At 45.1% G+C, this 24,944-nt stretch overlaps 1 protein-coding gene across 2 annotated transcripts in view; it reads right to left on the bottom strand.

The window, feature by feature from the left end:
* LOC134350386 (inactive phospholipase D5-like) overlaps nt 1-24,944 on the bottom strand; it is a 174,407-nt gene that overhangs the window by 135,721 nt on the left and 13,742 nt on the right. For both annotated transcript variants that reach the window (XM_063055517.1, XM_063055518.1), the window contains exons 2-3: nt 20,170-20,312; nt 647-830 (exon numbers count right to left, since the gene is read on the bottom strand). In XM_063055517.1, coding sequence (XP_062911587.1) covers nt 647-830; nt 20,170-20,312 — 327 coding nt within the window. The remainder of the gene's footprint in view (nt 1-646; nt 831-20,169; nt 20,313-24,944) is intronic.

Genomic DNA, 24,944 nt, shown 5'->3' with positions numbered 1-24,944 from the left:
GGGTGAGGGGGGAGATGAAGTACAGGCTGACAGGTGACAGCTGAAGCCTGGTGCAGGGGGAGGTAGGGTGAAGTGAGAAGCTGGGAGGTGACTGGTGGAAAAGGTATGGTGTTGATTGGAGAGTGGAACATGAGGGAAAGTGAAGGAGGAGGAGACCCAGAGGGAGGAGATGAGAAGAGAAGGGGTAAAAAAGGGAGCCAGAACGGGGAACACAAATCTGTTTCCAGCCTTGTCCCATTTCTACCCTCCCTCGCACTACACCATCGGTCTTTTTGATGGTGCTGCCCTGCGGAAAGTGAACTAAGACCCATCTGGTTCCTGCGGCAGCTGCTGCCTTTAATTTCCAGGCTGCAGTTTTTAAAAACGTTCCCGTTTAGGAGAGAAAATTAGATCCCAGAAGATCAGCCAATATTAACCAGGTAGGTTTCTGCAGAGGTCGGAGCCTGCCAGCTTCACTGCTAGGATTCATCTGTCAGAGCTTAATGAGCTTGTACGACACCACCTTTCTCCAAAAATAAAGGTCATGTTTTGACATTGTAACAAGCACTAATCTGGCGATATTTCAGCTTTGTGGATAACAATGTGCCGATGGTCATGATGCTCGCAGAGGACAACATCTAATAGTGGGATCTGCTGTGTCACTTACCCTGTGAGCAAACGAATGGTTGTGGTCCAGTTTCCCAATCCTCAGAGCCCAATTAGAAGAGACGATATCAACACTGTACAGCGCAGTATCCAGCAAATCCATCCATCCCTGGAACAGGGAGGTGTGCCTGCTGGAGTTGTCAATGCCATCCAGGCCATCCGGAATGTTCTCCACAAGGTGGACTCTGAAGAAAAATGACAAACTGCTTCAGGGTTTCTGCAGACGCGGGACTAAATGAAACTACTTTCTTTTCTCTCACTCAAAAAATGAAAAAGCATTTCCATGAAGATATTCCTACACATAACAGCGTGCACCAATTTTTAACCAGCATGCTTGACTGACATACAAATGGAAATAGGGTAGCAAGGTAGCATAGCGGTTAGCACAACGCTTTATGGTACCGGCGACCCAGGTTCAATTCCCGCCGCTGCCTGTAAGGAGTTTGTACGTTCTCCCCATGACTGTTGTGTTTCTTCCCACAGTCCACAGATGTACTGGTTGGTCATTGTAAATTGTCCTGTGATTAGGGGAGGGTTAAATTGGGGGATTGCTGGGCAGCGTGGCTCGAAGGGCCGGAAAGGCCTACTCCGCCCTCGATGCGCACTCATAAAACATTGAACGTCAAATGCAGTGATCATGCATGGTGCAGAACTGCTCCCTTGCAAATAGGCCAGGACTGAAACACATAAAGAAGAACTGAAGGAAGATGTCTAGAACTTCAAAAGCAGCTGTTAAGTGTTGTGCTGTAGGAAATGAGTGACGGTATTGCTGGAATGAGGGAAGCAAAGTGTTGACCCCACCTACTCAGTCAGTTACTCACCCCTACTGAAACCACTGGGGTGGGAGGGTAGGGGGGGGTGGATTCATCTGCTACGTTGTTATCCTGAGCAAGTGGGTTAGGCAGCAGGCGAAAGTCACCAGCGTCCTGCTTAGCAGATAGCCATCTTCAGGGTCCAGCTGCGCTATGCACAGAGTGGTCTGAGCAGGGGAAAAGCAGTAGGTTTCTCTCTCGGGATAACTCAGCGAGGAAGTCCACAGAAGCCAGAGGAGACATGGGAAACTGGTCACTGTTTTACCACCCCTGCACATTCAGTTCTGTGGTATCCAACAGATGTACAAAGCTGAGTACAACATTGTGGGCTGAAGGGCCTGTACTGTGTTGTAATGTTCCCTGTTCCGAGTAGAATCAGGTTTATTATCACTGCCTATTCGACATGAAATTTATCATTACTGTCTTACATGATGTGAAATTTATTGTTCTGCAGCAGCAGAACCCTGCAGACATAAAATGACTAGAAATTACAAAATAACAGAACGAACAAAGAGGAAGAATGACCATACACAACTAATACGCGTTCGTGGACCATGATGGCAGGGGAGATGAAGCTGTTCGTGAATGGTTGAGCGTGGGTCTGCAGTTTCCTGTACCTACTCCCTGAAGGTAGTGACAAGAAGAGGGCACGTCCTGGATGGTGAGGGTTATTACTGATGCCCCACTCTTGAGGCTGAAATATGCTCCCATTTGCTTAGTTCCAGAGGTGAGCACAGTTTTACATTTTATTTAAAACACACTTTTGTTGAATTAGGAGCATGAGGACTTCTTCTGATTCATTTCTTTCAACCCTCTCCACCGGTCCACATTTCATTCCATTGGAAGCACGCCATTTAGTCCTCTCACTGCTGCTGGGATCTTGCTGTGTGCAAAATTCAGGCGGCAAGGCAGTGTAGTGGTTAGCCCAACACTTTACAGTACCAGTGACCCAGGTTCAATTCCCACCGCAATCTGTGAGGTGTTTGTACATTCTCCCCGTGACCACATGGGTTTCCTTCCACAGTCCAAAGAAGTACCGGTTAGTAGGTTAATTGGTTAATATAAATGGTCCCATGATTAGGCGAGGGTTAAATCAAGGGTTGCCAGGCAGTACAGATCAAAGGGCCAGATGGGCCTACTTTGTGCTGTATCTGAAGAAATAAGTCAATAAATTAGCTACACTTTTCCTTCAGTAAAAGAATGACTATGTTCCAAAAAATCATTCCTTGCCTATAACGTGCTTTGGGAATTCCACTGGGAACTAATATACTACCAAAATGGAAGTCATTCTGTTCTAAGACATTTTTGACCTACTGTAATTAAGGGTTATGAGGAGGAGAAGATGGCGGCGTGAGGGCAGCGCGCGCGGCCTCTCTGGTGATGAATATGTTATCTGTCAAGTAGGGACCATGCACAATTCTGATTTGATGGAGACGGACGTGAGAGTACAGAGGAACATCTGGAAAACTTCTGAAATGCCCACTTTGCTGCCGCTGCTACTGTGTGGCAACCGGAATCTCTGGAGCCGAAGGCCCCGAAATCCTCGGCTTTGATTGTTTCAGTGGCCGGGGCGAGGTCAAAGGCGCTCGGCAAAGGATGGCGCTTGGGAGGCTGTATCGGAGAGGCTGGCCGGAGGCTCGAAGTTTTTGGACAGACGGACTCAGTGTCGGCTGTGGTTGGCTGCTTCCAAGGCATCGGCAAGTTGATGTTGCCTGGAGGTTTGTGGCAGGGAGTTTCTCCCTTTTGCCGTCAGCTATCGGGGACTTGGGAGTCGATCGACTCGGGGACTTTTCAGACTTTTTTTTTTACTGTGCCCATGGTTTGTTCTTCATCAAATTATGGTGTTGCTTTGCACTGCTGTAACTATATATTATAATAATGTGGTTCTGTCAGTGTTAGTCATTGGTCTGTCTTGTTTTCTGTGATATCACTCTGGAAAAACATTGTATCATTTCTTAATGCATGTATGCATTTCTAAATGACAATAAAAGAGGACTGAGTGTTCTCGTAATCTAACCTTATATTGTCCTTTCAACAGCTCCAATTGGACAACGCATCATAGAGACATGGAAAATATCAGGAGTGAGCCATTGAAACCTGCTTCACCATTGGACATGACCTTGGCTAATCATCTTGAGTGTCCTGTTCCCGATTTCTCTTCATATCCCTTGATCCCTTTGGCATTGATATATTTATTAGTTTCTTTCTTGTAGATATGTCAACTGAATTCATTGATAACAATCCAGGAGGTATCAGGAATAAAATGAGAGCAGGATGTTAAAATACCCCCCAATCTCACTCACCCAGAATGTGTACGGCTGATCACTGCACCACGACACGGTGACATGGTGGTCAGCGTAACGCTTTACTGTGCCATCGATTACAATCAGGTTCAATCCCTGCTGCTGCCTGTAACCAGTTTGTACATTCTCCCCGTGATCACATAGGTTTCACCCCAGTGTTCTGGCTTCCTCCCACATTCCAAAGACATATTAGTGTCAGGGTTGGTCATTTTTGGGCATGCTGTGTCAGCACAGGAGGAATGGCAATACTTGTGGGGCTAGCCCTAGCACATGCACACACTCTGTTGGTTGTTGCTGCAGACACACTGCACAATCTATTTCGATGTACATGTGACAAATAAAGCTAATCTTTATGATCAAAAGACTGATGATTAGAAATCCAGTGGTTGTTTTATTTACCCGTGGGCTATAGGGATCATTGACAAGACCAGCATTTATTGCCCGTCCCAAACTAAAGCTGGTGGAGAGTCACCTACGTAAACTGCTACAGTCCTCCTGGTGAACATGGTCCCAGACTGCCACTGGAGAGGCAGATCCAGGTATCAGACCAGGCAAAGACAAAGGACATTCCCAATTAGGGTGGTGTGTGACTCGGATGAGGAAAATAATGGGAGCACACTTCCCATTTGTTAACGATCTCCAAGGATGGGACTAGGGCCAATAACTAAAGGTCAGGAAATGATTTTGTGTGCTGCTGTTAATGTCAGCTTGAATAAACAGAATTGGAATCAGGTTTAATAGCACTGGCATACGTCATGAAATTTGTTGTTTTGTGGCAGTACACTCCAATACATAAATAACAAAATCTATAAATTACAATAAGTATACATGAAAAAGAAAATTAAATTAAATTAATAGTGCAAAAAGAGAGGAAAAATACTGAGATAGTGTTTATGGGTTCATTCTCCATTCAGAAATCTGATGGCAGAGGGGAAGAAGCTGTTCCTGAAGTATTGAGTGAGTGTCTTCAGGCTCCTGTGCCTCCACCCTGATGGCTGCAGGGAGAAGAGAGCATGCTCTGGGTGATAGGGGTGCTTAATGATGGATGCTGCCTTTCTGAGGTATTGGCTTTTGAAGGAGTCCTGGCTGATGGGGAGCCTAGTGCCAATCTTGGAGCAGGCAGAGTTTACAACTTTCTGCAGCTTTTTCTGGTCCTGTGCTGTGGCCCCTCCATACCAAAGGGTGAGGAAGCCGGTTAGAACACTCTCCCCGCTACATCTGTAGAAATACGCGAATGTCTTTGGTGATGTACTAGTTCTCCTCAAACTCCTAATGAAATATAGCCGCTGTCATGCCTTCTTTGTAACTGCATCGATATGTTGGTCCAGCGTAGATCCTCATAGAGATGTTGACGCCCAGGAACTTGAAATTGCTCACTCTTTCCAGCTTCTGACCCCTCAATAAGGGCTGGTGTGTGTTCCCTCAACCTCCCAGTCCTGAAGTCCTCATCAATTTGTCTCATTCATATGTAATGCCACTGTAAATATAATCTGACAGGCTCTACAGTTAGATTCATTGGTGCTGCTCACCCAGCAGTGAGACTTACTTAATAAGGAATCATTCTGTGATGTGAAGTCATTCTCTGGAGCCATCAGTCTGCAGAAACAACCTCAATTTTCCAATCTAATCCATGCCGTGGTGGGATGGGAGGGACCAGTCAGCACCGTGAGCCCAGTCAAATTATTCCTGGCCGGACCGCGAGAGGAGGGAGAGTGCTTTGGTCCTCGTGCGGAAGAAAAGCTGGGCCCCGGGAGTGTGGGGGTGGGGTGGCGTGAGGTGACAAACTGCTTGCTGCTTAAAGGACTGAGCAGGCCTAGAAGCAGGTCGGTGGCAGAGAGGCGTAAGCCTGCAGAGGACAGTGGGAAAGCAAGCATTCTGCCACACGTTTACTGCTATTAGCAGGATCTGAATTAAAACTCGTGCCAGTCCAAATTTACTACTTTATACTTAATTGTCGCCAAACAATTGATACTAGAGCGTACAATCATCACAGCGATATTTGATTCTGCTCTTCGTGCTCCCTGGAGTACAAATCGATAGTAAATATTAAAATTTTTAATTATAAATCATGAATAGAAAATAGAAAAGGGAAAGTAAGGTAGTGCAAAAAACCAAGAGGCAGATATTTGGAGGGTACGGCCCAGATCCGGGTCAGGATCCGTTCAGCAGTCCTATCACAGTTGGAAAGAAGCTGTTCCCAAATCTGGCCGTACGAGTCTTCAAGCTCCTGAGCCTTCTCCCGGAGGAAAGAGGGACAAAAAGTGTGTTGGCTGGGTGGGTCGTGTCCCTGATTATCCTGGCAGCACTGCTCCGACAGCGTGCGGTGTAAAGTGAGTCCAAGGATGGAAGATTGGTTTGTGTGATGTGCTGGGCCATGTTCACGATCTTCTGCAGCTTCTTTCGGTCTTGGACAAGACAACTTCCATACCAGGTTGTGATGCACCCTAGAAGAATGCTTTCTACGATGCATCTATAAAAATTAGTGAGGGGACAGGCCAAATTTCTTCAGCTTCCTCAGGAAGTAAAGGCACTGGTGGGCCTTCTCAGCAGTGGACTCTGCTTGGTTGGACCAAGTCAGGTCATTTGTGATATTGACCCCGAGGAACTTAATGCTCCTCGGTGGAACCCAAATCACAGGATCAGGAGTAGGTCACCAGTACTCCCCAGGCCTGCCCTGCCAGTCAATATCACCATAGCTGATCAGTAAGGCCAAGGAATTGATTGGAAACCTCAGGAAGGGATAATTAGGAGAACACACACCAGTTCTCATCGAAGGGTGAGCAGTGGAAAAGGTGACCAGATTCAAGTTCCTGGGTGTCAACGTCTCTGAAAATCTATTAGGAGCCCTACATATTGATGCCATTATGAAGAAAATATGCCAGTGGCTATATTTCATTAGGAGTTTGAAGAGATTTGGAATGTCACCAAAGACGCTAGCAGATCTCTACAGGTGTACGGTGGGGAGAATTCTGACTGTCTGGTATGGAGGTGCCAATGCACTGGATCAGAAAGAGCTCCAGAGGGTCGTAGACTCAGTCACCTCCATCACGGGCACCAGCAGCTCCCACCGTCGAGGTCATCTTCAAAAGGCAATGCCTCAAGAAAGTGGCGTCCACCATCATTACTTCAGACATCCGGGAGGAGCCTCAAGACCCACACTCAGCATTTTATGATCAGCTTCTTCCTCTCTGCTATCGGACTTCAGGAGGGTCCATTAACTTGTGAACACCATCGTACTATTTCGCTCTCCTTTTGCACTATTTATTTATTGTTTGTGCATTCTTATAGCAATCTCACCGTACTGTTGCCACAAAACAAATTTCACAGCACATGCCAGTGATAATAAACCCGATTCAGTTCTGCCCAAATTCTCTGCTCCTCCTCCATGTCAGATCCCCTTTGTCCCCAATCCCACCATCTTCCAAAAATGCACCTACATCTATTTTAAATACCACTAATGATCTTACTTCCTCAGCTCCCTGGGGTAAAGAATTCCAGAGATTCACCATCCTCTGTGAGAAGAGATTTCTACGGCCACCCCCTTGGTCAATACTCTCCACTAGAGCAAACAGCTCAGGGTCTACCCTGTCAACCCCCTGAGGATCTTTCTTCTAAACTCCAATGGATACAGACCAAAGCAGCTTAGCTCCCCTTGACAAGACATCCTAAGAATTAGCTTGGTGAATCCTTAGACCGCCTCTAATGCTATTTTATCCTTTTTTTGTGGTTTCATCAATAATCTGTGAATTGTAATAAAACTTCCCCATTTCTGAACTCCAATCCATTTGCAATAAAGGCTAATATGCTGTTTGCCTTCTTAACTACTTCCTAACTTTTAGTGATTTATGCAAAAGACCATTTAGATCCCTTTGTATCTCATGATTAGCATGAGGGTTGTTTCAGCCTTTTACGGCATTCATGCATTTCAACAAATAGAACACTACAGTTTTCATGGGGAGTATATATTCCAGAAGTTAATGTCCTCCCTCATACACCAGTGACTACAATGGATCCAAAGTGATGGCACATCATAAGGATTCTTCACCCCCTCACCCTCTCCCGGTTTCACCCATCACCTTGTACTTCTTCCTCCCCTACCCCCATCTTCCTACTCTGTCATCTCCTCTTCCCTTCCGGTCCTGTTGAACAGTCTTGGCCAAACGTTGACTATTTACTCCTTTCCACGGACGCTGCCCAACCTGCTGAGTTCCTCCAGCATTTTGTGCATGTTGCAGCAGAAGGAAGATGCTAGTTAGACCATTTATAAGGTACAAAGCACAAGAAAACCTGCTCCAAAGTGCTGGCACTCTCCAGGATAGTATGTTACTAAATGGTGCCAGGGTCAAGGATGTCTCCAACCAGTGACAGAAGTTCCCAAGGGGAGAGTGGTGTCCTGTGGGGGCGTGCCTAATTCTGATTGCCGAAAGTGGATGCTTCCATTGTGATTGTTTACTTTCGAAGCTGAAGCTGCTTTTCCCATTGGATAGATGCCTGGTATTCAGTTTCAAACATCCTGGGTATATAAAATAACAACGTGGAAGGGGCTTGCTCTCTTCTTCCTTTGTTTAAGGCAAGAATGCACATAATGATTGAGAAGGTATTCTCTTCATGAACCTTTAACCAAGTATGCTTGTTGAATGTACATCTGTTTGTGAGTAGTCAGCTTTGTCATGTCTGTAACTTGGGGAACATGAATAGTCCGTTGGATTTTTACTGTTTGTAAATAAATGATTAATATACCTATTCACAGAGAATGCTTTCTGTATCACTTGCCAGACCCACAAACCTGATTGCACATTACAGGTGGGCAGCCAGAGATTGTTGCACACATCAGGACCATTGACATGGGTAGGAAAAAAGTTATAATGTCCGGCAGGGTTAATACAGAAAGTTAGGCAGAAAATTAATAAACTCGACTTCAGGAACAGTCATCTCGAGATTACTCCTGCGGCCATACATAAGTGAGGGTAGGAATAGAAGACATGGCAGATGACCGCGTGGCTGAGGAGCTGGTGCAGGAGGGAGGAATTCTGCTTCTTGCACCACTTGGCCCTCAGAGGCAGCCCGAACTTTCTCATCTGCCGCATTACTCCCAGTGGTGTTCTACAGGGATCTGTGCCAGGTCCACATTGTCTGTAATACACATTGACAATTTAGATGAGAATGTAGGTGGCATGATTAGCAAATCTGCAGAATTCACCAAAACTGGTAGTGTGGTAGACTGTGAAGAAGGCTGTCTCAGGTTACAGTGGCATTTAGATCAACAGCTTACACTGCAGCGGGAAAGTGAGCTAAGAAATAGCAGATGGAATTTAACACAGACTAGTGTGAAGTAATGCAGTTTAGTAAATGAAACCAGGGCAGAATACACATAATGAATGACAGAGGCTGAAGGAGTATCGTAGAGCAGACAGACATATGGGTATGAGTACCTTGTTCTCTCAGAGAGATTAAAGTCTAAAAAGACTTTGGATAGGCTACAACTGTTTTCACTGGAACGAAGCAGACTAAGGGGTAACCTGATAGTGGTTTAAAAAATTATGAGGATCTAGATAAAATGGATTGCATAGTTTCTTTCACTGGATAGAGGAGTCTAATCTAGAGGGCATAGGTTTAAGATGAGAGGGGAAAATCTTAAAGGGCTCAGGGCAAGTTTTCTCATACATAGAGTGACAAGTTTATAGAGTGAGCTCTGGGGAAAGTGGTAGGGGGTTGTTAAAGTTACAAATGATAGGAAGAATTGAGAGGGATATTAGCCAAACTCTAGCAACTAGGACTAGCTCCAGAAGGCACCTTGGTTGTCATGGATAAGCAGGACCAAAGGGTCTGTCCCTGAGCTGTATAATTCTGTGACTTTATGAGTCTATGCTATTTCTTAGCTGACCAAACTTCTGCTTCTTGGTAACCCAGCTTGGTAACACAACTTTACATCTTTCACTGGAAACCACATACATTCACACTCCAGCATACACTTTGTCTGCAACGTACAAGCGGAACTCTCTGTAGTATCTGGAATGAGATTGAATATGTGGCCGAGCTATGGCTGTTCCAGTGAACTACTCAGGTGAGAAAAATTATCCGGTGGGAAATTTTTCTCCCTGCAATCCAGAGGCAGCTGGGTTTTCCTCATCCATGAACATAACTCAAACTGGCTAGGTCTTGGTGACGGAGAAAGGATTAGCAAACAGAACTTGAGGAACAGACTCAGCAGGTCAGGCAGCATCGATGGAGAGGAATAAAGAGTGAATGTTTCGGATGGAAATGTAAGGAGTCCTGATGAAAGGTCTTGGCTCAAATTGTTGGCTCTATTCCTCTCCAAAGATGCTGCCTGACCTGCTGAGTTCCTCCAGCATTTTGTGTGTGTTGCTCTAGATTCCAGCGTCTGCAGAATCTCTTGTGTTTATGACGAGGCATACACACCTTTAATATTTAGGCTGTGAGTACTGTACTGGCATCAATTATTGAAAGGGTTTCTCTGGCTTCAAGAAAGCTACCAGGAATTGCATTAACACATATAGTGGTTACAATAGCTCTTGGGGAATAGTGAATGTTCTGGAGACATGCAATGAGTTCAGAACAGAGTCAGCAAGTTCAAGAAGCAGTTTTCCAGTAGCATTGAACCTCTCTATTACCTTAGTGCCAACGTTGCACACCCAGTCTTTAACTTTTAGAATAAACCGCAAGATGTAGGAGCAGAATTGCTCCATCATTCCATCGTGGCTGATTTATTATCACTCTCAACCCCATTCTCCTGCCTTCTCCCCAGGGCCTTTGCCACTCTTACCAATTAAGAACTTAACAACTTCTGCTTTAAATATACCCATTGACTTGGCCTCCACCGCCGTCTGTGACAATGAATTCCACAGATTCACCACCCTCTGGCTAAAGAAATACCTCTTCATCTCTGTTTTAAAGAGATGTGTTTGTATTTTGAGGCTGTGCCCTCTGGTCCCACACTCTCACACTATAGGAAACATCCCCTCCACATCCACTCTATCCAAGCCTTTCAATATACAATAGGTTTCAATTAGTTCTCCCCTTATTCTTGTAAATTCCAATGAAAGTAAATCATTTACCGTCTAAAACACCAGTAACATGTTTCAATCTACCTAGTGTGAAAGTTACTGAGTAGATGAGTTAAAGGGTGGACATAGTTCAACTGATTTTTAATGGAATTGATAATTGGAAATAATATTTAGTGAGGTGTCAAGTAGACTTTGCACATCTTACCCAATAACCTGTAGCCAAAGTAACACAATCAATTCTTAGGTATGTGACAGAAACTGATTATTTTCATCTTTATCACTCTCCTAACGAGATATAAATTCTAACTCTTGTTTTTTTTTGAAATCTCCTATTTCACCTCTAGTTGGATATCCCTCTGTGCAATTATTCTACCATAATCCATCATCAGTAAGTGCTTCATGATTTTCCGAATGAAGTCTACAGAGAACAAATGGCTGTCCACAGGCACCACAGAGCAAGGAATTTTATCATTAATTTTCATGATCTGAGCATTGCTGGAAATGTTAGGATTTATTGCTGTTGAAAAGGTAGGGGTGAAAAATATTCTTTCATACTGCTGGTAACTTATGAAGAAGATACAATATCACAGGAGGCTTAACAGAATTAATTTGTCACAGTGGATGAAGAACTACCAACTTTCTGAATCTATCAAGTATTTTCTTTCCTCAGACCACGTACAATGTAAACCATTATCAACCCTATTCTTAAATGTACTGACTTCATTTTTTTTTTAAAAAAGGACCTAGATGTTGCTGGCAATCCCCAGCATTTATTCCTCTTCTCTAATTGGTGGTAGGATGGAGATACATCTCTACCAAAGGAGATGTAAGGCCTTCCTTCCCTCTATTAGCCTGCAAGTCAACCTTGGGCAAGGTGTAGCACCTACTTAGCTCTCTGATCAGGGTCAAGTGAAGCCACGGGAGCAGGTGGTGGATGGTTGTATGAGTAGCCGGTGCATATCACAAGTCCTGGTTATGCGACCACTGACACCGAGCAGACAATCTCTGAAAAGTACTAATGATGACTGGGGTCACCCATCTTGTAAAGACACTGCCCAGAAGAAGGCAATGCCAAGCACTTCTGTAGAAAAATTTACCAAGAACCATGATCACCCTCATCATACCGAAATCTAACTGCCTTTGAGAAGGCAGTGGGGGGCTTGGACTTGGACTCATGCTGTCCTTCTAGTGAAGGCATTCCCAGAATGTTGTTAGGGACGGAGTTTGAGGATTTACACCCAATGACAATGAGGGAAACATCAATAAATTTCCCAGACATAACAGTGTGCAGCTTGAGGAGGAACCTAAAAGATAAAATAAGCTTTATTTGTAACATGTACATCAAATCAAACATGAAGTACATTGATTGTATCAAATCAAATCAGAGAAGATTGTGCTAGCCCAACATAGCACATCCACAACACACTAACCCTGACCGTACGTCTTTCGAATATGAGAGGAAACTAGAGCACCAGAAGGAAATGCACACAGTCACGGCGAGAACATGCAAACGTCTTACATGCAGCGACATGAATTGAACCCCCCCCGGTGATAGCTGGTGCTGTAAAGCGATGTGCTAACTGCTATGCTACCATCCTGCCTACGGGGGGCAGTGTACCTGTAATCCCTGTCCCTTGGTGCTAAAGCTCATGGGCTTTTGAAAAGTGTAATCACGATACCCCGGGCAATTAATTGCAGTGTGTTTTGTACACAGTACATTCTGTTATCACTGCACAGTGGAATAGATGATTAGCCTGATTAACAGGGAGTGAATCAAAGCAACCTGCTTTTTTTCCTGGAATGTGCTGAGCTTCCTGAGAGTTGTCCATACTGCATTGATTCAGAGAAGCAGAGAACATTCCATCGTGCTTCTGATTTGTGACTTATAGAAGGTGTCATGGCTTTGCAGTGTTAGGAGGTGAGCCACTTATCTCAGGATACCCACTCCCCAACCTGTTCTTCCAGCCTCAATATTTATACATCTGGTCCAAATGAGTCTCAAATCAACTGTGATTATTTATTTATTTACAGATACAGCGTGGAACAGATCCTTCATGGTGAAAGACTCGGCAATTATAACACCATTGAATGTCAAGGGTAGGTGGCTAAATTCTTGTGATGCAGGTCGACACTGCTTGACGTTTTTGTGAGGTGTGTGTCACCTGACATTGATCAGACCATGCCTGAAGTTTACTTAAGTCATGCTGCATGCATTTGTGAGGAGTTGCAAATAGGATTTAATGTTGTGCAATCATCAATGAGCATCCCCACTCACGATGGACAATAAGGTCTTTAAAAAAGTAGCTAAAAGTGGCTGTGCCAAGTGCCCTGAGGAACTCTTGGAGCAAAGTTCTGGAGCTGCGATGATAAAAACTCGAACAACTACAATGACTTTGTTCAAGGCATTATTCCAGCCTTTGACTTTTAGTTCAGAGCTTCTTGCTGATACACTCTCTCAAAGGTTCATGTGGCAGTCACGTCCACCTCCCCTCCGGAACCCAGCTCTTTAGTCTGTAGTAACACACACAAAATGTTGGAGGAACTCAGCAGGCCTGGCTGAGCTCCTGAAGAGAGTGAACAGTTGACGCTTCGGGCCGGAGTCCCTTCAGGAGGACAGATGATGAAGGGTGTCGGCCCATAATGTCGGCTGTTCACTCTTTTCTGGAGCTCAGCCTGGCCTGCTGAGCTCCTCCAGCATTTTGTGTGCGTTGCTCGGATTTCCAGCATCTGCAGATTTCCTTGTGTCTTTAGTCTGTAGTTGGACCAAGGCTCTGCTGGTTTCTAAAGCAGAGTGGACCTGACGTAACCCAAAATGGGTATCAGTGGGCAATTGGTGAGAAAATGCTGCTTGATACATAATGCTATCAATAATGTTCTCCTTTACTCTTGTGTACTGGAAATGGCCTTAAACAACCTTGAATCTTGAAATGTAGTATCTTCTCCAAACTACCCATCTGTTGCCTCTTTCTTGTCGAAACATTGTTTTCTTTGCTGCATTATCTCTAAAGCAATCCTCCAGAGGCCCATTAAAAGAGATGCAACTTTAAATTAATTATCACAATTGATTTTTAAGATAGACTAATAACATTTCCTGTTAAGTGTTAGGTTGCCAACTCAGATATTATTTACAAAGCTTTTCAAGATCTCATGGACAACAATGCTTGGACCTTGCCACTTGATAGAAGCTAACCTAGTAGTCACAAAATAATTAATGTTAGAAGGCTATTTGGTGGGGTCTTTCATGACTTTGGAAGGAACTGACAAGATTATACTTGGCCAGGAACTTTCTTTCCCCACTGGCAGCTGAGTTTAGAACGCACAGACAACACCTCAAACTCTCAAATAGAAAATCTTGGAAATATTCAGCAAGTCATGGGGCATTTGATGGGAGAGGCCTCAAATTCAGCTCCAACCCTTTCAGCAATTAAGAAATACTTTTCCCCACAGTGGATAATACAGCAAAACTTCCTCCTACAAATAGCAGTATGGTGGATTTTGGTTAATTGGGCCATCAGTTAGCCAGAGCAGCCACTTAATTGGGATAGTTCTTAAAGAACAAAAACTAATCAAGAGAATAGACAGGATTCCCTTTCACAAGGAATTCTGCAGATGCTGGAAATTCAAGCAACACACATCAAAGTTGCTGGTGAACGCAGCAGGCCAGGCAGCATCTCTAGGAAGAGGTATAGTCGATGTTTCGGGCCAAGACCCTTTGTCAGGACTAACTGAAGAAAGAGCTAGTAAGAGATTTGAAAGTGGGAGGGGGAGGGGGAGATCCAAAATGATAGGAGAAGACAGGAGGGGGAGGGATGGAGCCAAGAGCTGGACAGGTGATAGGCAAAAGGAATATGAGGGGATCATGGGACAGGAGGTCCGGGAAGAAAGACAAGGGGGGGACCCAGAGGATGGGCAAGGGGTATAGTCAGAGGGACAAAGGGAGAAAAAGGAGAGAGAGAGAAAGAATGTGTGTATATAAATAAATAACGGATGGGGTACGAGGAGGAGGTGGGGCATTAGCAGAAGTTAGAGAAGTCAATGTTCATGCCATCAGGTTGGAGGCTACCCAGACGGAATATAAAGTGTTGTTCCTCTAACCTGAGTGTGGCTTCCCCCCACCCCGCCACCCCATGATCCTCTCATATCCCTTTTGCCAATCAACTGTCCAGCTCTTGGCTCCATCCCTCCCCCTCCTGTCTTCTCCTATCATTTTGGATCTCCCCCTCCCCCTCCCACTTTCAAATCTCTTACTAGCTCTTTTTTCAGTTAGTCCTGACAAAGGGTCTTGGCCCGAAACATCAACTATACCTCTTCCTAGAGATGCTGCCTGGCCTGCTGCATTCACCAGCAACTTTGATGTGTGTTGCAGGATTCCCTTTGCTTGCTTGGGACACTGTTGCTACACGGGGCAAGAAACTGCCAAACAGTTCCTAACTAGCATCAGTCGCATACACTTGTGCGGCCATTAGACACTACACTGTGTTTAGAGAAAACAGTTTTTAAATAACATCAGTTGCATGTATTTGCGTTTGTGTCTTCCATCATTATCACAGATAATTGGTAAAAAAATAAGCAGTAAGATAATACAAAACTGTTTTGCTCACTGCGGTTTTAAGCTTAGAGAGGCCAAAAACGACTAGGAGTGAAAATAAAACGTTTTCACTACTTCAACACATTAGAAACAATAAATAATTTGAAGGTATAGATGAACCTCTTGAACGTTACAACGAAAGTGAAGATTTGGAGGGTGCAATCATTGTATAAAGGCAATTCATTATCTGCACTAGGTGTTTGTGCTGATTTTGTTCATTTACAGTCAAAAGAATTCAATGTGGATGAATTCCTCCGTCAATACGTATTAAGTTCAATTGTCATTCAACCATACATGAATACAGTCAAATGAAACAGTGTTACTCTGGAGCCGAGGTGCAAAACACTGTCCATGCACAGCACAAAGCACATATAGCGGTAAACATACAAAAAAAAACAACCCAAGTCCCTGAGGCCATGAACGTAGTCATTAAGAGCAAGCCTGTAGCAAACTGCAGATCAATGCAATCCAGCCTGCCTTCCACTGAGTGAATACTGGAGAGCAGTACTAACACCAGTATGGATGCCATGCCGCACCAACTCCAGATCCTCCTTCCTGGGCGCCTGCAAGCACCACGGCATCAGTTGTCTGTACTACAACTGACGGCACACAGCTTCCCCGGACGTCGGTCCACCAATGAACCAGTGAACCAGCCTTGCAGCTTTCCGCATTACCAATGTCCAAAAAGGTCTTGCAATCACAAGAAAAATGACTAAGATTCGCTGATAGACTGCACACCGCCCTCATCTGATGCCTTTCTGTAGCAGGCAGCAACAGCACCTCCAGCAACAAGCAACTCGCTGACCGACGGACCTGCATTGCCTGAAGCTCATAATGCCCAGCAGTGTCTTGTGATCATAAAAAAGACAATAACACCTTAGCGGCTGCTGCTTCTGAGCATGTCCCCATCTTACTGAAAACCCCCTAAGGAACTAATACACAGTTTGTGGTACTGTAGTAGTATTGGCAGTATTCTAATTTATCCTGTATTTCATTTACATTCATAATTTGTTACTTGGTTTGTTTACTTAAATAGCTCTTTAACTAATTCCACAAAACTTCAGCTAATTAGGATAAACAACAGGAATTCTGCAGATGCTGGAAATTCAAGCAACATACATCAAAGTTGCTGGTGAACGCAGCAGGCCAGGCAGCATCTGTAGGAAGAGGTGCAGTCGACGTTTCAGGCCGAGACCCTTCGTCAGGACTAACTGAAGGAAGAGTGAGTAAGAGATTTGAAAGTTGGAGGGGGAGGGGGATATCCAAAATGATAGGAAAAGACAGGAGGGGGAGGGATAGAGCCGAGAGCTGGACAGGTGATAGGCAAAAGGGATACGAGAGGATCATGGGACAGGAGGTCCGGGAAGAAAGACAAGGGGGGGGGTACCCAGAGGATGGGCAAGGGGTATATTCAGAGGGACAGAGGGAGAAAAAGGAGAGTGAGAGAAAGAATGTGTGCATAAAAATAAGTAACAGATGGGGTACGAGGGGGAGGTGGGGCCTTAGCGGAAGTTAGAGAAGTCGATGTTCATGCCACCAGGTTGGAGGCTACCCAGACGGAATATAAGGTGTTGTTCCTCCAACCTGAGTGTGGCTTTATCTTTACAGTAGAGGAGGCTGTGGATAGACATGTCAAAATGGGAATGGGATGTGGAATTAAAATGTGTGGCCACTGGGAGATCCTGCTTCCTCTGGCAGACAGAGCGTAGATGTTCAGCAAAGCGGTCTCCCAGTCTGCGTCGGGTCTCGCCAATATATAAGAGGCCACATCGGGAGCACCGGACGCAGTATATCACCCCAGTCGACTCACAGGTGAAGTGTTGCCTCACCTGGAAGGACTGTTTGGGGCCCTGAATGGTGGTAAGAGAGGAAGTATAAGGGCATGTGTAGCACTTGTTCCGCTTACACGGATAAGTGTCAGGAGGGAGATCAGTGGGGAGGGATGGGGGGGACGAATGGACAAGGGAGTTGCGTAGGGAGCGATCCCTGCGGATATGGGCACCCATACGGGTCCTAGTTATGCCTGCCTTTTTGTTGGGTTTGTGGAACAATCTATCTTCCGTGCCTATTCTGGTATCTGTCCTTTGCTACATCGACGACTGCATTGGCGCTGCTTCCTGCACGCATGCAGAACTCGTTGACTTTATTAACTTTGCCTCTAACTTTCACTCTGCCCTCAAGTTTACCTGGTCCATTTCCGACACCTCCCTCCCCTTTCTAGATCTTTCTGTCTCTGTCTCTGGAGACAGCTTATCCACCGATGTCTACTATAAGCCTACTGACTCTCACAGCTATCTGGACTATTCCTCTTCTCACCCTGTCCCTTGCAAAAACGCCATCACCTTCTTGCAATTCCTCCGTCTCCGCCGCATCTGCTCTCAGGACGAGGCTTTTCATTCCAGGACGAGGGAGGTGTCTTCCTTTTTTAAAGAAAGAGGCTTCCCTTCCTTCACTATCAACTCTGCTCTTAAACGCATCTCCCCCATTTCACGTACATCTGCTCTCACTCCATCCTCCCACCACCCCACTAGGAATAGGGTTCCCCTGGTCCTCACCTACCACCCCACCAGCCTCCGGGTCCAACATATTATTCTCCGTAACTTCCGCCACCTCCAACGGGATCCCACGACTAAGCACATCTTTCCCTCCCCCCCTCTCTCTGCATTCCGCAGGGATCGCTCCCTACGCAACTCCCTTGTCCATTCGTCCCCCCCATCCCTCCCCACTGATCTCCCTCCTGGCACTTATCCGTGTAAGCGGAACAAGTGCTACACATGCCCTTACACTTCCTCCCTTACCACCATTCAGGGCCCCAAACAGTCCTTCCAGGTGAGGCAACACTTCACCTGTGAGTCGACTGGGGTGATATACTGTGTCCGGTGCTCCCGATGTGGCCTTTTATATATTGGCGAGACCCGACGCAGACTGGGAGACCACTTTGCTGAACATCTACGCTCTGTCCGCCAGAGGAAGCAGGATCTCCCAGTGGCCACACATTTTAATTCCACATCCCATTCCCATTCTGACTTGTCTATCCACGGCCTCCTCTACTGTAAAGATGAAGCCACACTCAGGTTGGAGGAACAACACCTTATATTCTGTCTGGGTAGCCTCCAACCTGATGGCATAAACATCGACTTCTCTAACTTCCGCTAATGCCCCACCTCCCCCTTGTACCCCACCTGTTACTTATTTTTATGCACACATTCTTTCTCTCACTCTCCTTTTTCTCCCTCTGTCCCTCTGAATATACCTCTTGCCCATCCTCTGGGTCCCCCCCCCCTTGTCTTTCTTCCCGGACCTCCTGTCCCATGATCCTCTCGTATCCCCTTTTGCCTATCACCTGTCCAGCTCTTGGCTCTATCCCTCCCCCTCCTGTCTTCTCCTATCATTTTGGATCTCCCCCTCCAACTTTCAAATCTCTTACTCACTCTTCCTTCAGTTAGTCCTGACGAAGGGTCTCGGCCTGAAACGTCGACTGCACCTCTTCTTACAGATGCTGCCTGGCCTGCTACGTTCACCAGCAACTTTGATGTGTGTTGCTAATTAGGATAGCCGCTTAATTGGGCCAAAATGTACTGGTCCCGATGTGTCCCAATTAACCACAATCCACTGTACTTGATAAACTGATAAGTTTTAAACCAGAGGTTAGCAGATTTTCTGCCAAAGAAGGCATAAAGAGATATTGTGCCACATGAGCAGTTGTTAAAATGCAGATGGGACCAAGACTGGGAGGCAGTATAATCTCAAGGGGCTGAATAGCCTTACGCTATTCCCATGCCCTATAATTCTATAGTCTTACCTGTGTTATTGTGGGATACCGCATTCCTCAACAATGGAAGAAAATGAAGGGTCGGTTGATTGGAAGAGAAGGAAACAACAGCGCCTTCTCAAACTAAACTTGAAGCGTCAACACGGACTGACCCTGAAGTGTCTCCTGCCCTCAGATATACAGTAAATCTAATGCATCTAACCTTGTTTCCAGTGACGTTTACTTTTTGATTTCCCTCCCCCCCCCCAACTTCTGAGAACAGCTTACGACTGCCTACCACGTCCATCATCGTAAGCCTTCCTGTTATTCCCCTCCCAACACTTGAGCAATTGTGTCTAAAGGGTTTGGGTTGAATGGAAATTTGAATTTAAAGTAGGCTTTGTACAAACGTCAACAAAAACCAAGCTTAACAGATCAATAGGATATAAAGAGATTAGCACACAGGAAGGAAACATTTCAACTCTGAAATATGACGTGCCAGCTTGTTAATCAGTTGACAAGAGGCTAATGCAGTTTGAACCTGCCTCAGTGGAAAGAGAAATAGAACAAGGATTTCCGTGTGTTTGTTCTGATAAATACGACCATAAACAATGTGGTGCTGTGACCAATGCATTCCCTGGTGAGTTAACAAGACCTGCAGCTAGAAAAATGACTAATAGTCAACTCTGACCCATACTCAGTGAGCTGACCTGAGTGGGAGCAATTTCAGTTGGACTACCAGCCATCTTAAAATGGAATGAATCTCAAATGGCTCTGAGAATGTGAGGTAAGCAGGTGGCCCGATAGTGATCCAAGACCCCTGTGACACTGTGGAGAGTTGAGTGGAACTTGGGATCTTAAGTGTTTAGCATAATCGCACGAATTTAGCACACACAGTGTGCCACTTGGATGATGCAGATTCAGGATGCATTGAGCACAATCTGATGTCATGGCGGCATTGCAAACCCATTTGTTCAGTTACAAAAGGTGAACCAAGACAATGTAAATGAGGGTCAATGTATCCATTCCCCTGTTGTCCCCTTACCGGCAGTTCCTATTGCAGTTGTCCTCTGTAATGAATTCTGTGTCGCTGCTGCTACCTGGAATATCCACAGCTGAAAATATCAGCGCAACAGAGATGGCAAAGCAGCACACGAGAGCAAACCCTACGATGCACTTCTGCTGTGACTAAAATGGAGCAAACAAAACAGAGACAAATGAATATATCTTTTCATAATAGCTTCTAACATTTTCTTCAAAACAGATGTTACGCCACCAGGTCAGTAGTCCCCATCCCATATTGCTGTATCACTGGCCAACGCTGACACTCCTACCAGTTCCCCACCCAATCAGAGACATTCATTATCACCTAACCCGCAAAGTGACAGCCAAGACTCAGCTTTCAGCAGAAGGCAATGCTCAGAGTGGGAAAATGGCAGGATATCAAAGCCTTTTAATAAACATCCCAAAATGGAAGCTCTGATGCTCACTGAGAGAGCCAGGAGTCCATGAAACTGTTACCAGTATGCCACAGGCTCCAGGAAAGAAGGGTGGAAAAACATCTACAATACATGTATGGATCCATTCTTATGCCTACATGCAACGGAGTTCAAAGAAAATTTATTGTCAGAGTATATATATGTCACCACATGCATTTTCTTGTGGGCATACTCAATAAATCCATAATAATAACCATAATAGTGTTCAAGCATTGTGCAAAAGAGAACAAACTGCGCAAGTACAAAAAGAAAGGAATAATAATGGTAAACAAATAAGCAATAAATAGAGAACATGAGAGATGAAGACTCTATGAAAGTGACTCCATAGGTTGGGCGAACATTTCAATGGTGGGGCGTGAAGTTGAGTGAAGTTATCCCCTCTGGCTCAAGAGCCTGATGGTTGAGGGGTAATAACTGTTCCTGAACTGGTGGTGTGGGTCCTGAGGCTCCTGTACCTTCTTCCTGATGGCAGCAGTGAGAAGAGAGCATGGCCTGGGTGGTGGCAGACCCGACGATGGATGCTGCTTTCCTGTGACAATGCTCCACGTAGATGTGCTCAGTGGTGTGGAGGGCTTTATCTGTGACCGATTGGGCCATTGGGAACAGAAGGAAGTCATTTCCCCCCTGCAGCATAAATACCGGCCCTTTAGTCTAACGAGCGCACGTCACCCACAGTGGGCACTGAACTGGTCCCAATGTCCAGTTTTTGATCCCTATCACTCCAGGCCCCATCCCTCCACGTGCCCACCCAAATGCTTCTTTAATGATACCATTGTACCTGCCTCAACCACTTTCTCTGGCAGCTCGGTCCACATATTCACCACTCCCCTGTACGGGAAAGTTAAGCATTTCTGTAAGGTCACCTCTCATCCTCCTGGATTCTAAGGAATAAAGGCCTATCTTGGCCAACCTCTCATTATAACTTAGATCCTCCAGCTCTGGCAACAGCCTTGTAAATATTTTCTACACTTTTTCCAGTTTACCCATATCTTTCCACTAATAGTGTGGCCAAAACTGCACACAGGCCTCTATAAGTGCATCCACACCAAAATGACTTGTGCAACTGCAACATCATTGCCCAACTCCTGTAATTAATTCCCTGACTGTTGAAGGACAGAGTGGCAAATGCCTTTTTCACCAAGGAGGCACAAGAGATTCTGCCGATGCTGGAAATCCCCAGCAACACAAAAAAACAGGTGGCTTGCTTCTATTGTTTGCAAGATGCTCTTTTTTTTTTAAAACTCTTTCTCTGTGCAGTGGTTTTTGGTCTTTTTAAAAAAATTGGGTTCTTCAGGTTTCTTACTTTGTGGTTGCCTGTAAGCAGACAAATTTCAAGGTGTATAATTTATACATTCTTTGATAATAAATGTAGTTTGAATTTTTGAAGCTTTGAAATGCTGGAGGGAATCAGCAGGTCAGGCACCATCTATGGAGGGGAATAAACAGAAACGCCCAAAACGATGACTGTGTGTGTTGGTTTTTCACTACCACGTCTACCAGTGATGCTGCTTCCAACAAATTACATACATGTACTCCTAAATCCTGTTCCATTACACCTCCTAGAGCTCTGAACTGCCTGTAATCTACATTAATCACCTTCACTGTCAACAAATCCGCCTAATTTCATGTCGTCTGCAAACCAACTGATCAAGCCTCACAGATTTGCATTCAACTCATATTTATAAATAATGAATAACAAGGGTCCAAACAGTAACCCCTGCAGCACACCACCAGTCACTGGCCTCCATTCTGAGAAACAAGCTCCAACCAGCACCCCCTGAATCCTACATACAAGCCAACTTGTTAGCACTTAACCAGCTCCCCTTGAATTCCATGCAACCTAGCCTACCATGTGGGGCCTTGCTGGCGTTTAGAGCTGCAATGAAGGCCCTCCATCTCTGGCAGTTTTCAGGGCTTCCTTCATCATGTCAGCAGCTTCCTCTTGGTTTTCACTACTGGTAGTCATGCAAGTCCCGGGTGGAGTCTCAGGAATACTGTCGCACCCAGATGTAGGATTTTTCATTGCTGTTTCTGTAACAATTTTGTTTTACCAGTCATGGTTGTTATCCTTTAGCTGAAGTCCAAGTAGACCACATCAATTGCTTTATCTTCATCCATCTTTTCAATGACCTTTTCTTAAAACTCAGCAAGCACAGCTTCCCACACACAAAGCCATGCCGACTCCTCCTAATCAGCCACTGACTATCTAAATTCTGGTAGATTCTATCGCTCAGAATACCCTCCCGTAACTTCCTACTACTAATCTCAGGTTGACCAATCTGTCGCTCCCCATCTTGTCATTACCAATCTGTTTAAACAATATTAGCCACCTTCCATTCTTCAGGAACGTCACCAGCAGCTAATGATGAGGCAAATATTTCTGCAAGGGCCTCTGCAATTTCCTCCCTAGCCTCCCACAAACTCCGAGGGCAGTCAGGCCCTGGGATTTATCCACCTTAATGCGCTGTAAGGCTGCAAATATATCCTCAGTGTCACTGGAAGTTCCTATAAGACATCTCTAAACTTTAAAACTAGCTCCATAAATGTCTACAGTGCAACATCAGGAGTAAAAAAAGAGTAATTCCTCCCTCTGGGTTAACTCACCCATTTAAAAAGACAACACCATCATGCACTTTTTCCTCATTCACTGTTCCTGCTCCCTTGACACCTTACCTAACAAATTTCCATCTTGAAGCCCTAACTATCCTGGCCTTATGATGGAGAATATCCTAGATTTCCCATATGTTTGATTTTATTCTTGAGTAGCCTAATGCTTATTATAAGATTGTGCCTCCTGCAAGTTCTGGGCCAATGGGTGCAATTTTAATCCAATACAGAAGTCCATAGATGCGAGTGCAACACCAGCATTCTGTTCTGCCAAATGTTATTCAACAGAGTGGAATCAGACAGGATGTAAAGCCAGGACTGGGACCTGGTCCTTGACAGAGGGGTGAGGGTTTGACTAAGATTGCTCCTTGTGCACTAATACTTCCAAATGCCCTCACTTATGATCTTTTCCTGGAGAACAAGAAGAGTCTAACAAATTCCTCAAAAAGTCAAGCACAAGAATCTAGGTTGTTATTGCAGGGCAGCACCTTGAGGAGACTGGTGTCCTTTAGATTGGGAGTAGAGTCAAAGCTGTGTGTTTGTTTGTTTGTTTACTTATTGAGGTGCAGTACAGTAACGGGCCTTTCCAGCCCAATGAGCCTGCACCACCTAACTACGCCCTGTGACCGATTAACCTGCTGACCCATGTGGGAGGAAACCGGAGCACCTGGAGGAAACACACATGGTCACAGGGAGAACGTACAAACTCCTTACAGACAATGGTGGATTTGCACGCAGGTCACTGACACCGTAATAGCATTATGCTAACCCCTATGCTACCGTGTGGCCCCAAAGAGAGTGTTTGTGCTCCCAAATGGAGACACACACACACAACACAAAAAAAAAACAATCCCGGCACTTTATTTTGAAGAACGGGTAACGACATTACTTCAATATCCCGGACAATATTTCTCTCTCGGTCAGTATTACTAAATTTGAATTATATGGATGGACATCATCACGTTGCTGTGCATGGGAGCTTGCTGCGTGTAAATTGGCTGCCATCTTTGCTACATCCCAAATCTGCCCAGCATAGTATTACTACAGGTCCAGTGACACCGGTTCAATTCTGCCTCTAACTAGTTTATACATTCTCCCCATGACTGTGTGGGCGCCCTCTGGGTGCTCCCGTTTCCTCCCACATTCCAAAGACACACAGGTGAGTATGTTAATATGTCACAAAGGTGTAATTTGTCGGCACTTGTTAGGCCAGAAGGGCCTGTTACTGTTTCTGCGTTTATAAGTAGATAAAAAATAAATAAATCTCTTTGGAGGATGTCCTTACTGACTAAGATATTTTTTTATTCTAGACATTGGATTTTTAAGGTTCTGTGTAGCAGGCAGCTCAACTGCAAATCAATCCTTGTAAAGCAGACGTGCATGAGCAGAGGGAATTCAAAATGGCTGTTTTCATTCACATCACACCGAAACAAACATTTGGTTTCAGAACACATCAAGGCCCAGTGAACAGGGAAACTGGAGCTCATCTCATCTCCGTACTTATTTATTACTCTGTTGCGTGCTTTTCGCCACTGAATTCCTCATGATGCTTTAGTCTCAGAACACCAAAAGCCGATCTGTCCCACCGTTAGCACTAGAGCAAGGGGTACAAATGGCAAATATAACCTACCATGTGTCTTGTCCCACTGAAATCCGTGTACAAATAAAGCAACTATTGTCACTCAGGCTGGTTCAATGTATAGTGTGCGAAGCT

This window comes from Mobula hypostoma, chromosome 8 (genome assembly GCF_963921235.1).
Source record: "Mobula hypostoma chromosome 8, sMobHyp1.1, whole genome shotgun sequence".
In the NCBI taxonomy this organism is placed as follows: domain Eukaryota; kingdom Metazoa; phylum Chordata; class Chondrichthyes; order Myliobatiformes; family Myliobatidae; genus Mobula; species Mobula hypostoma.
This window is presented reverse-complemented; position numbering and strand designations above follow the sequence as displayed.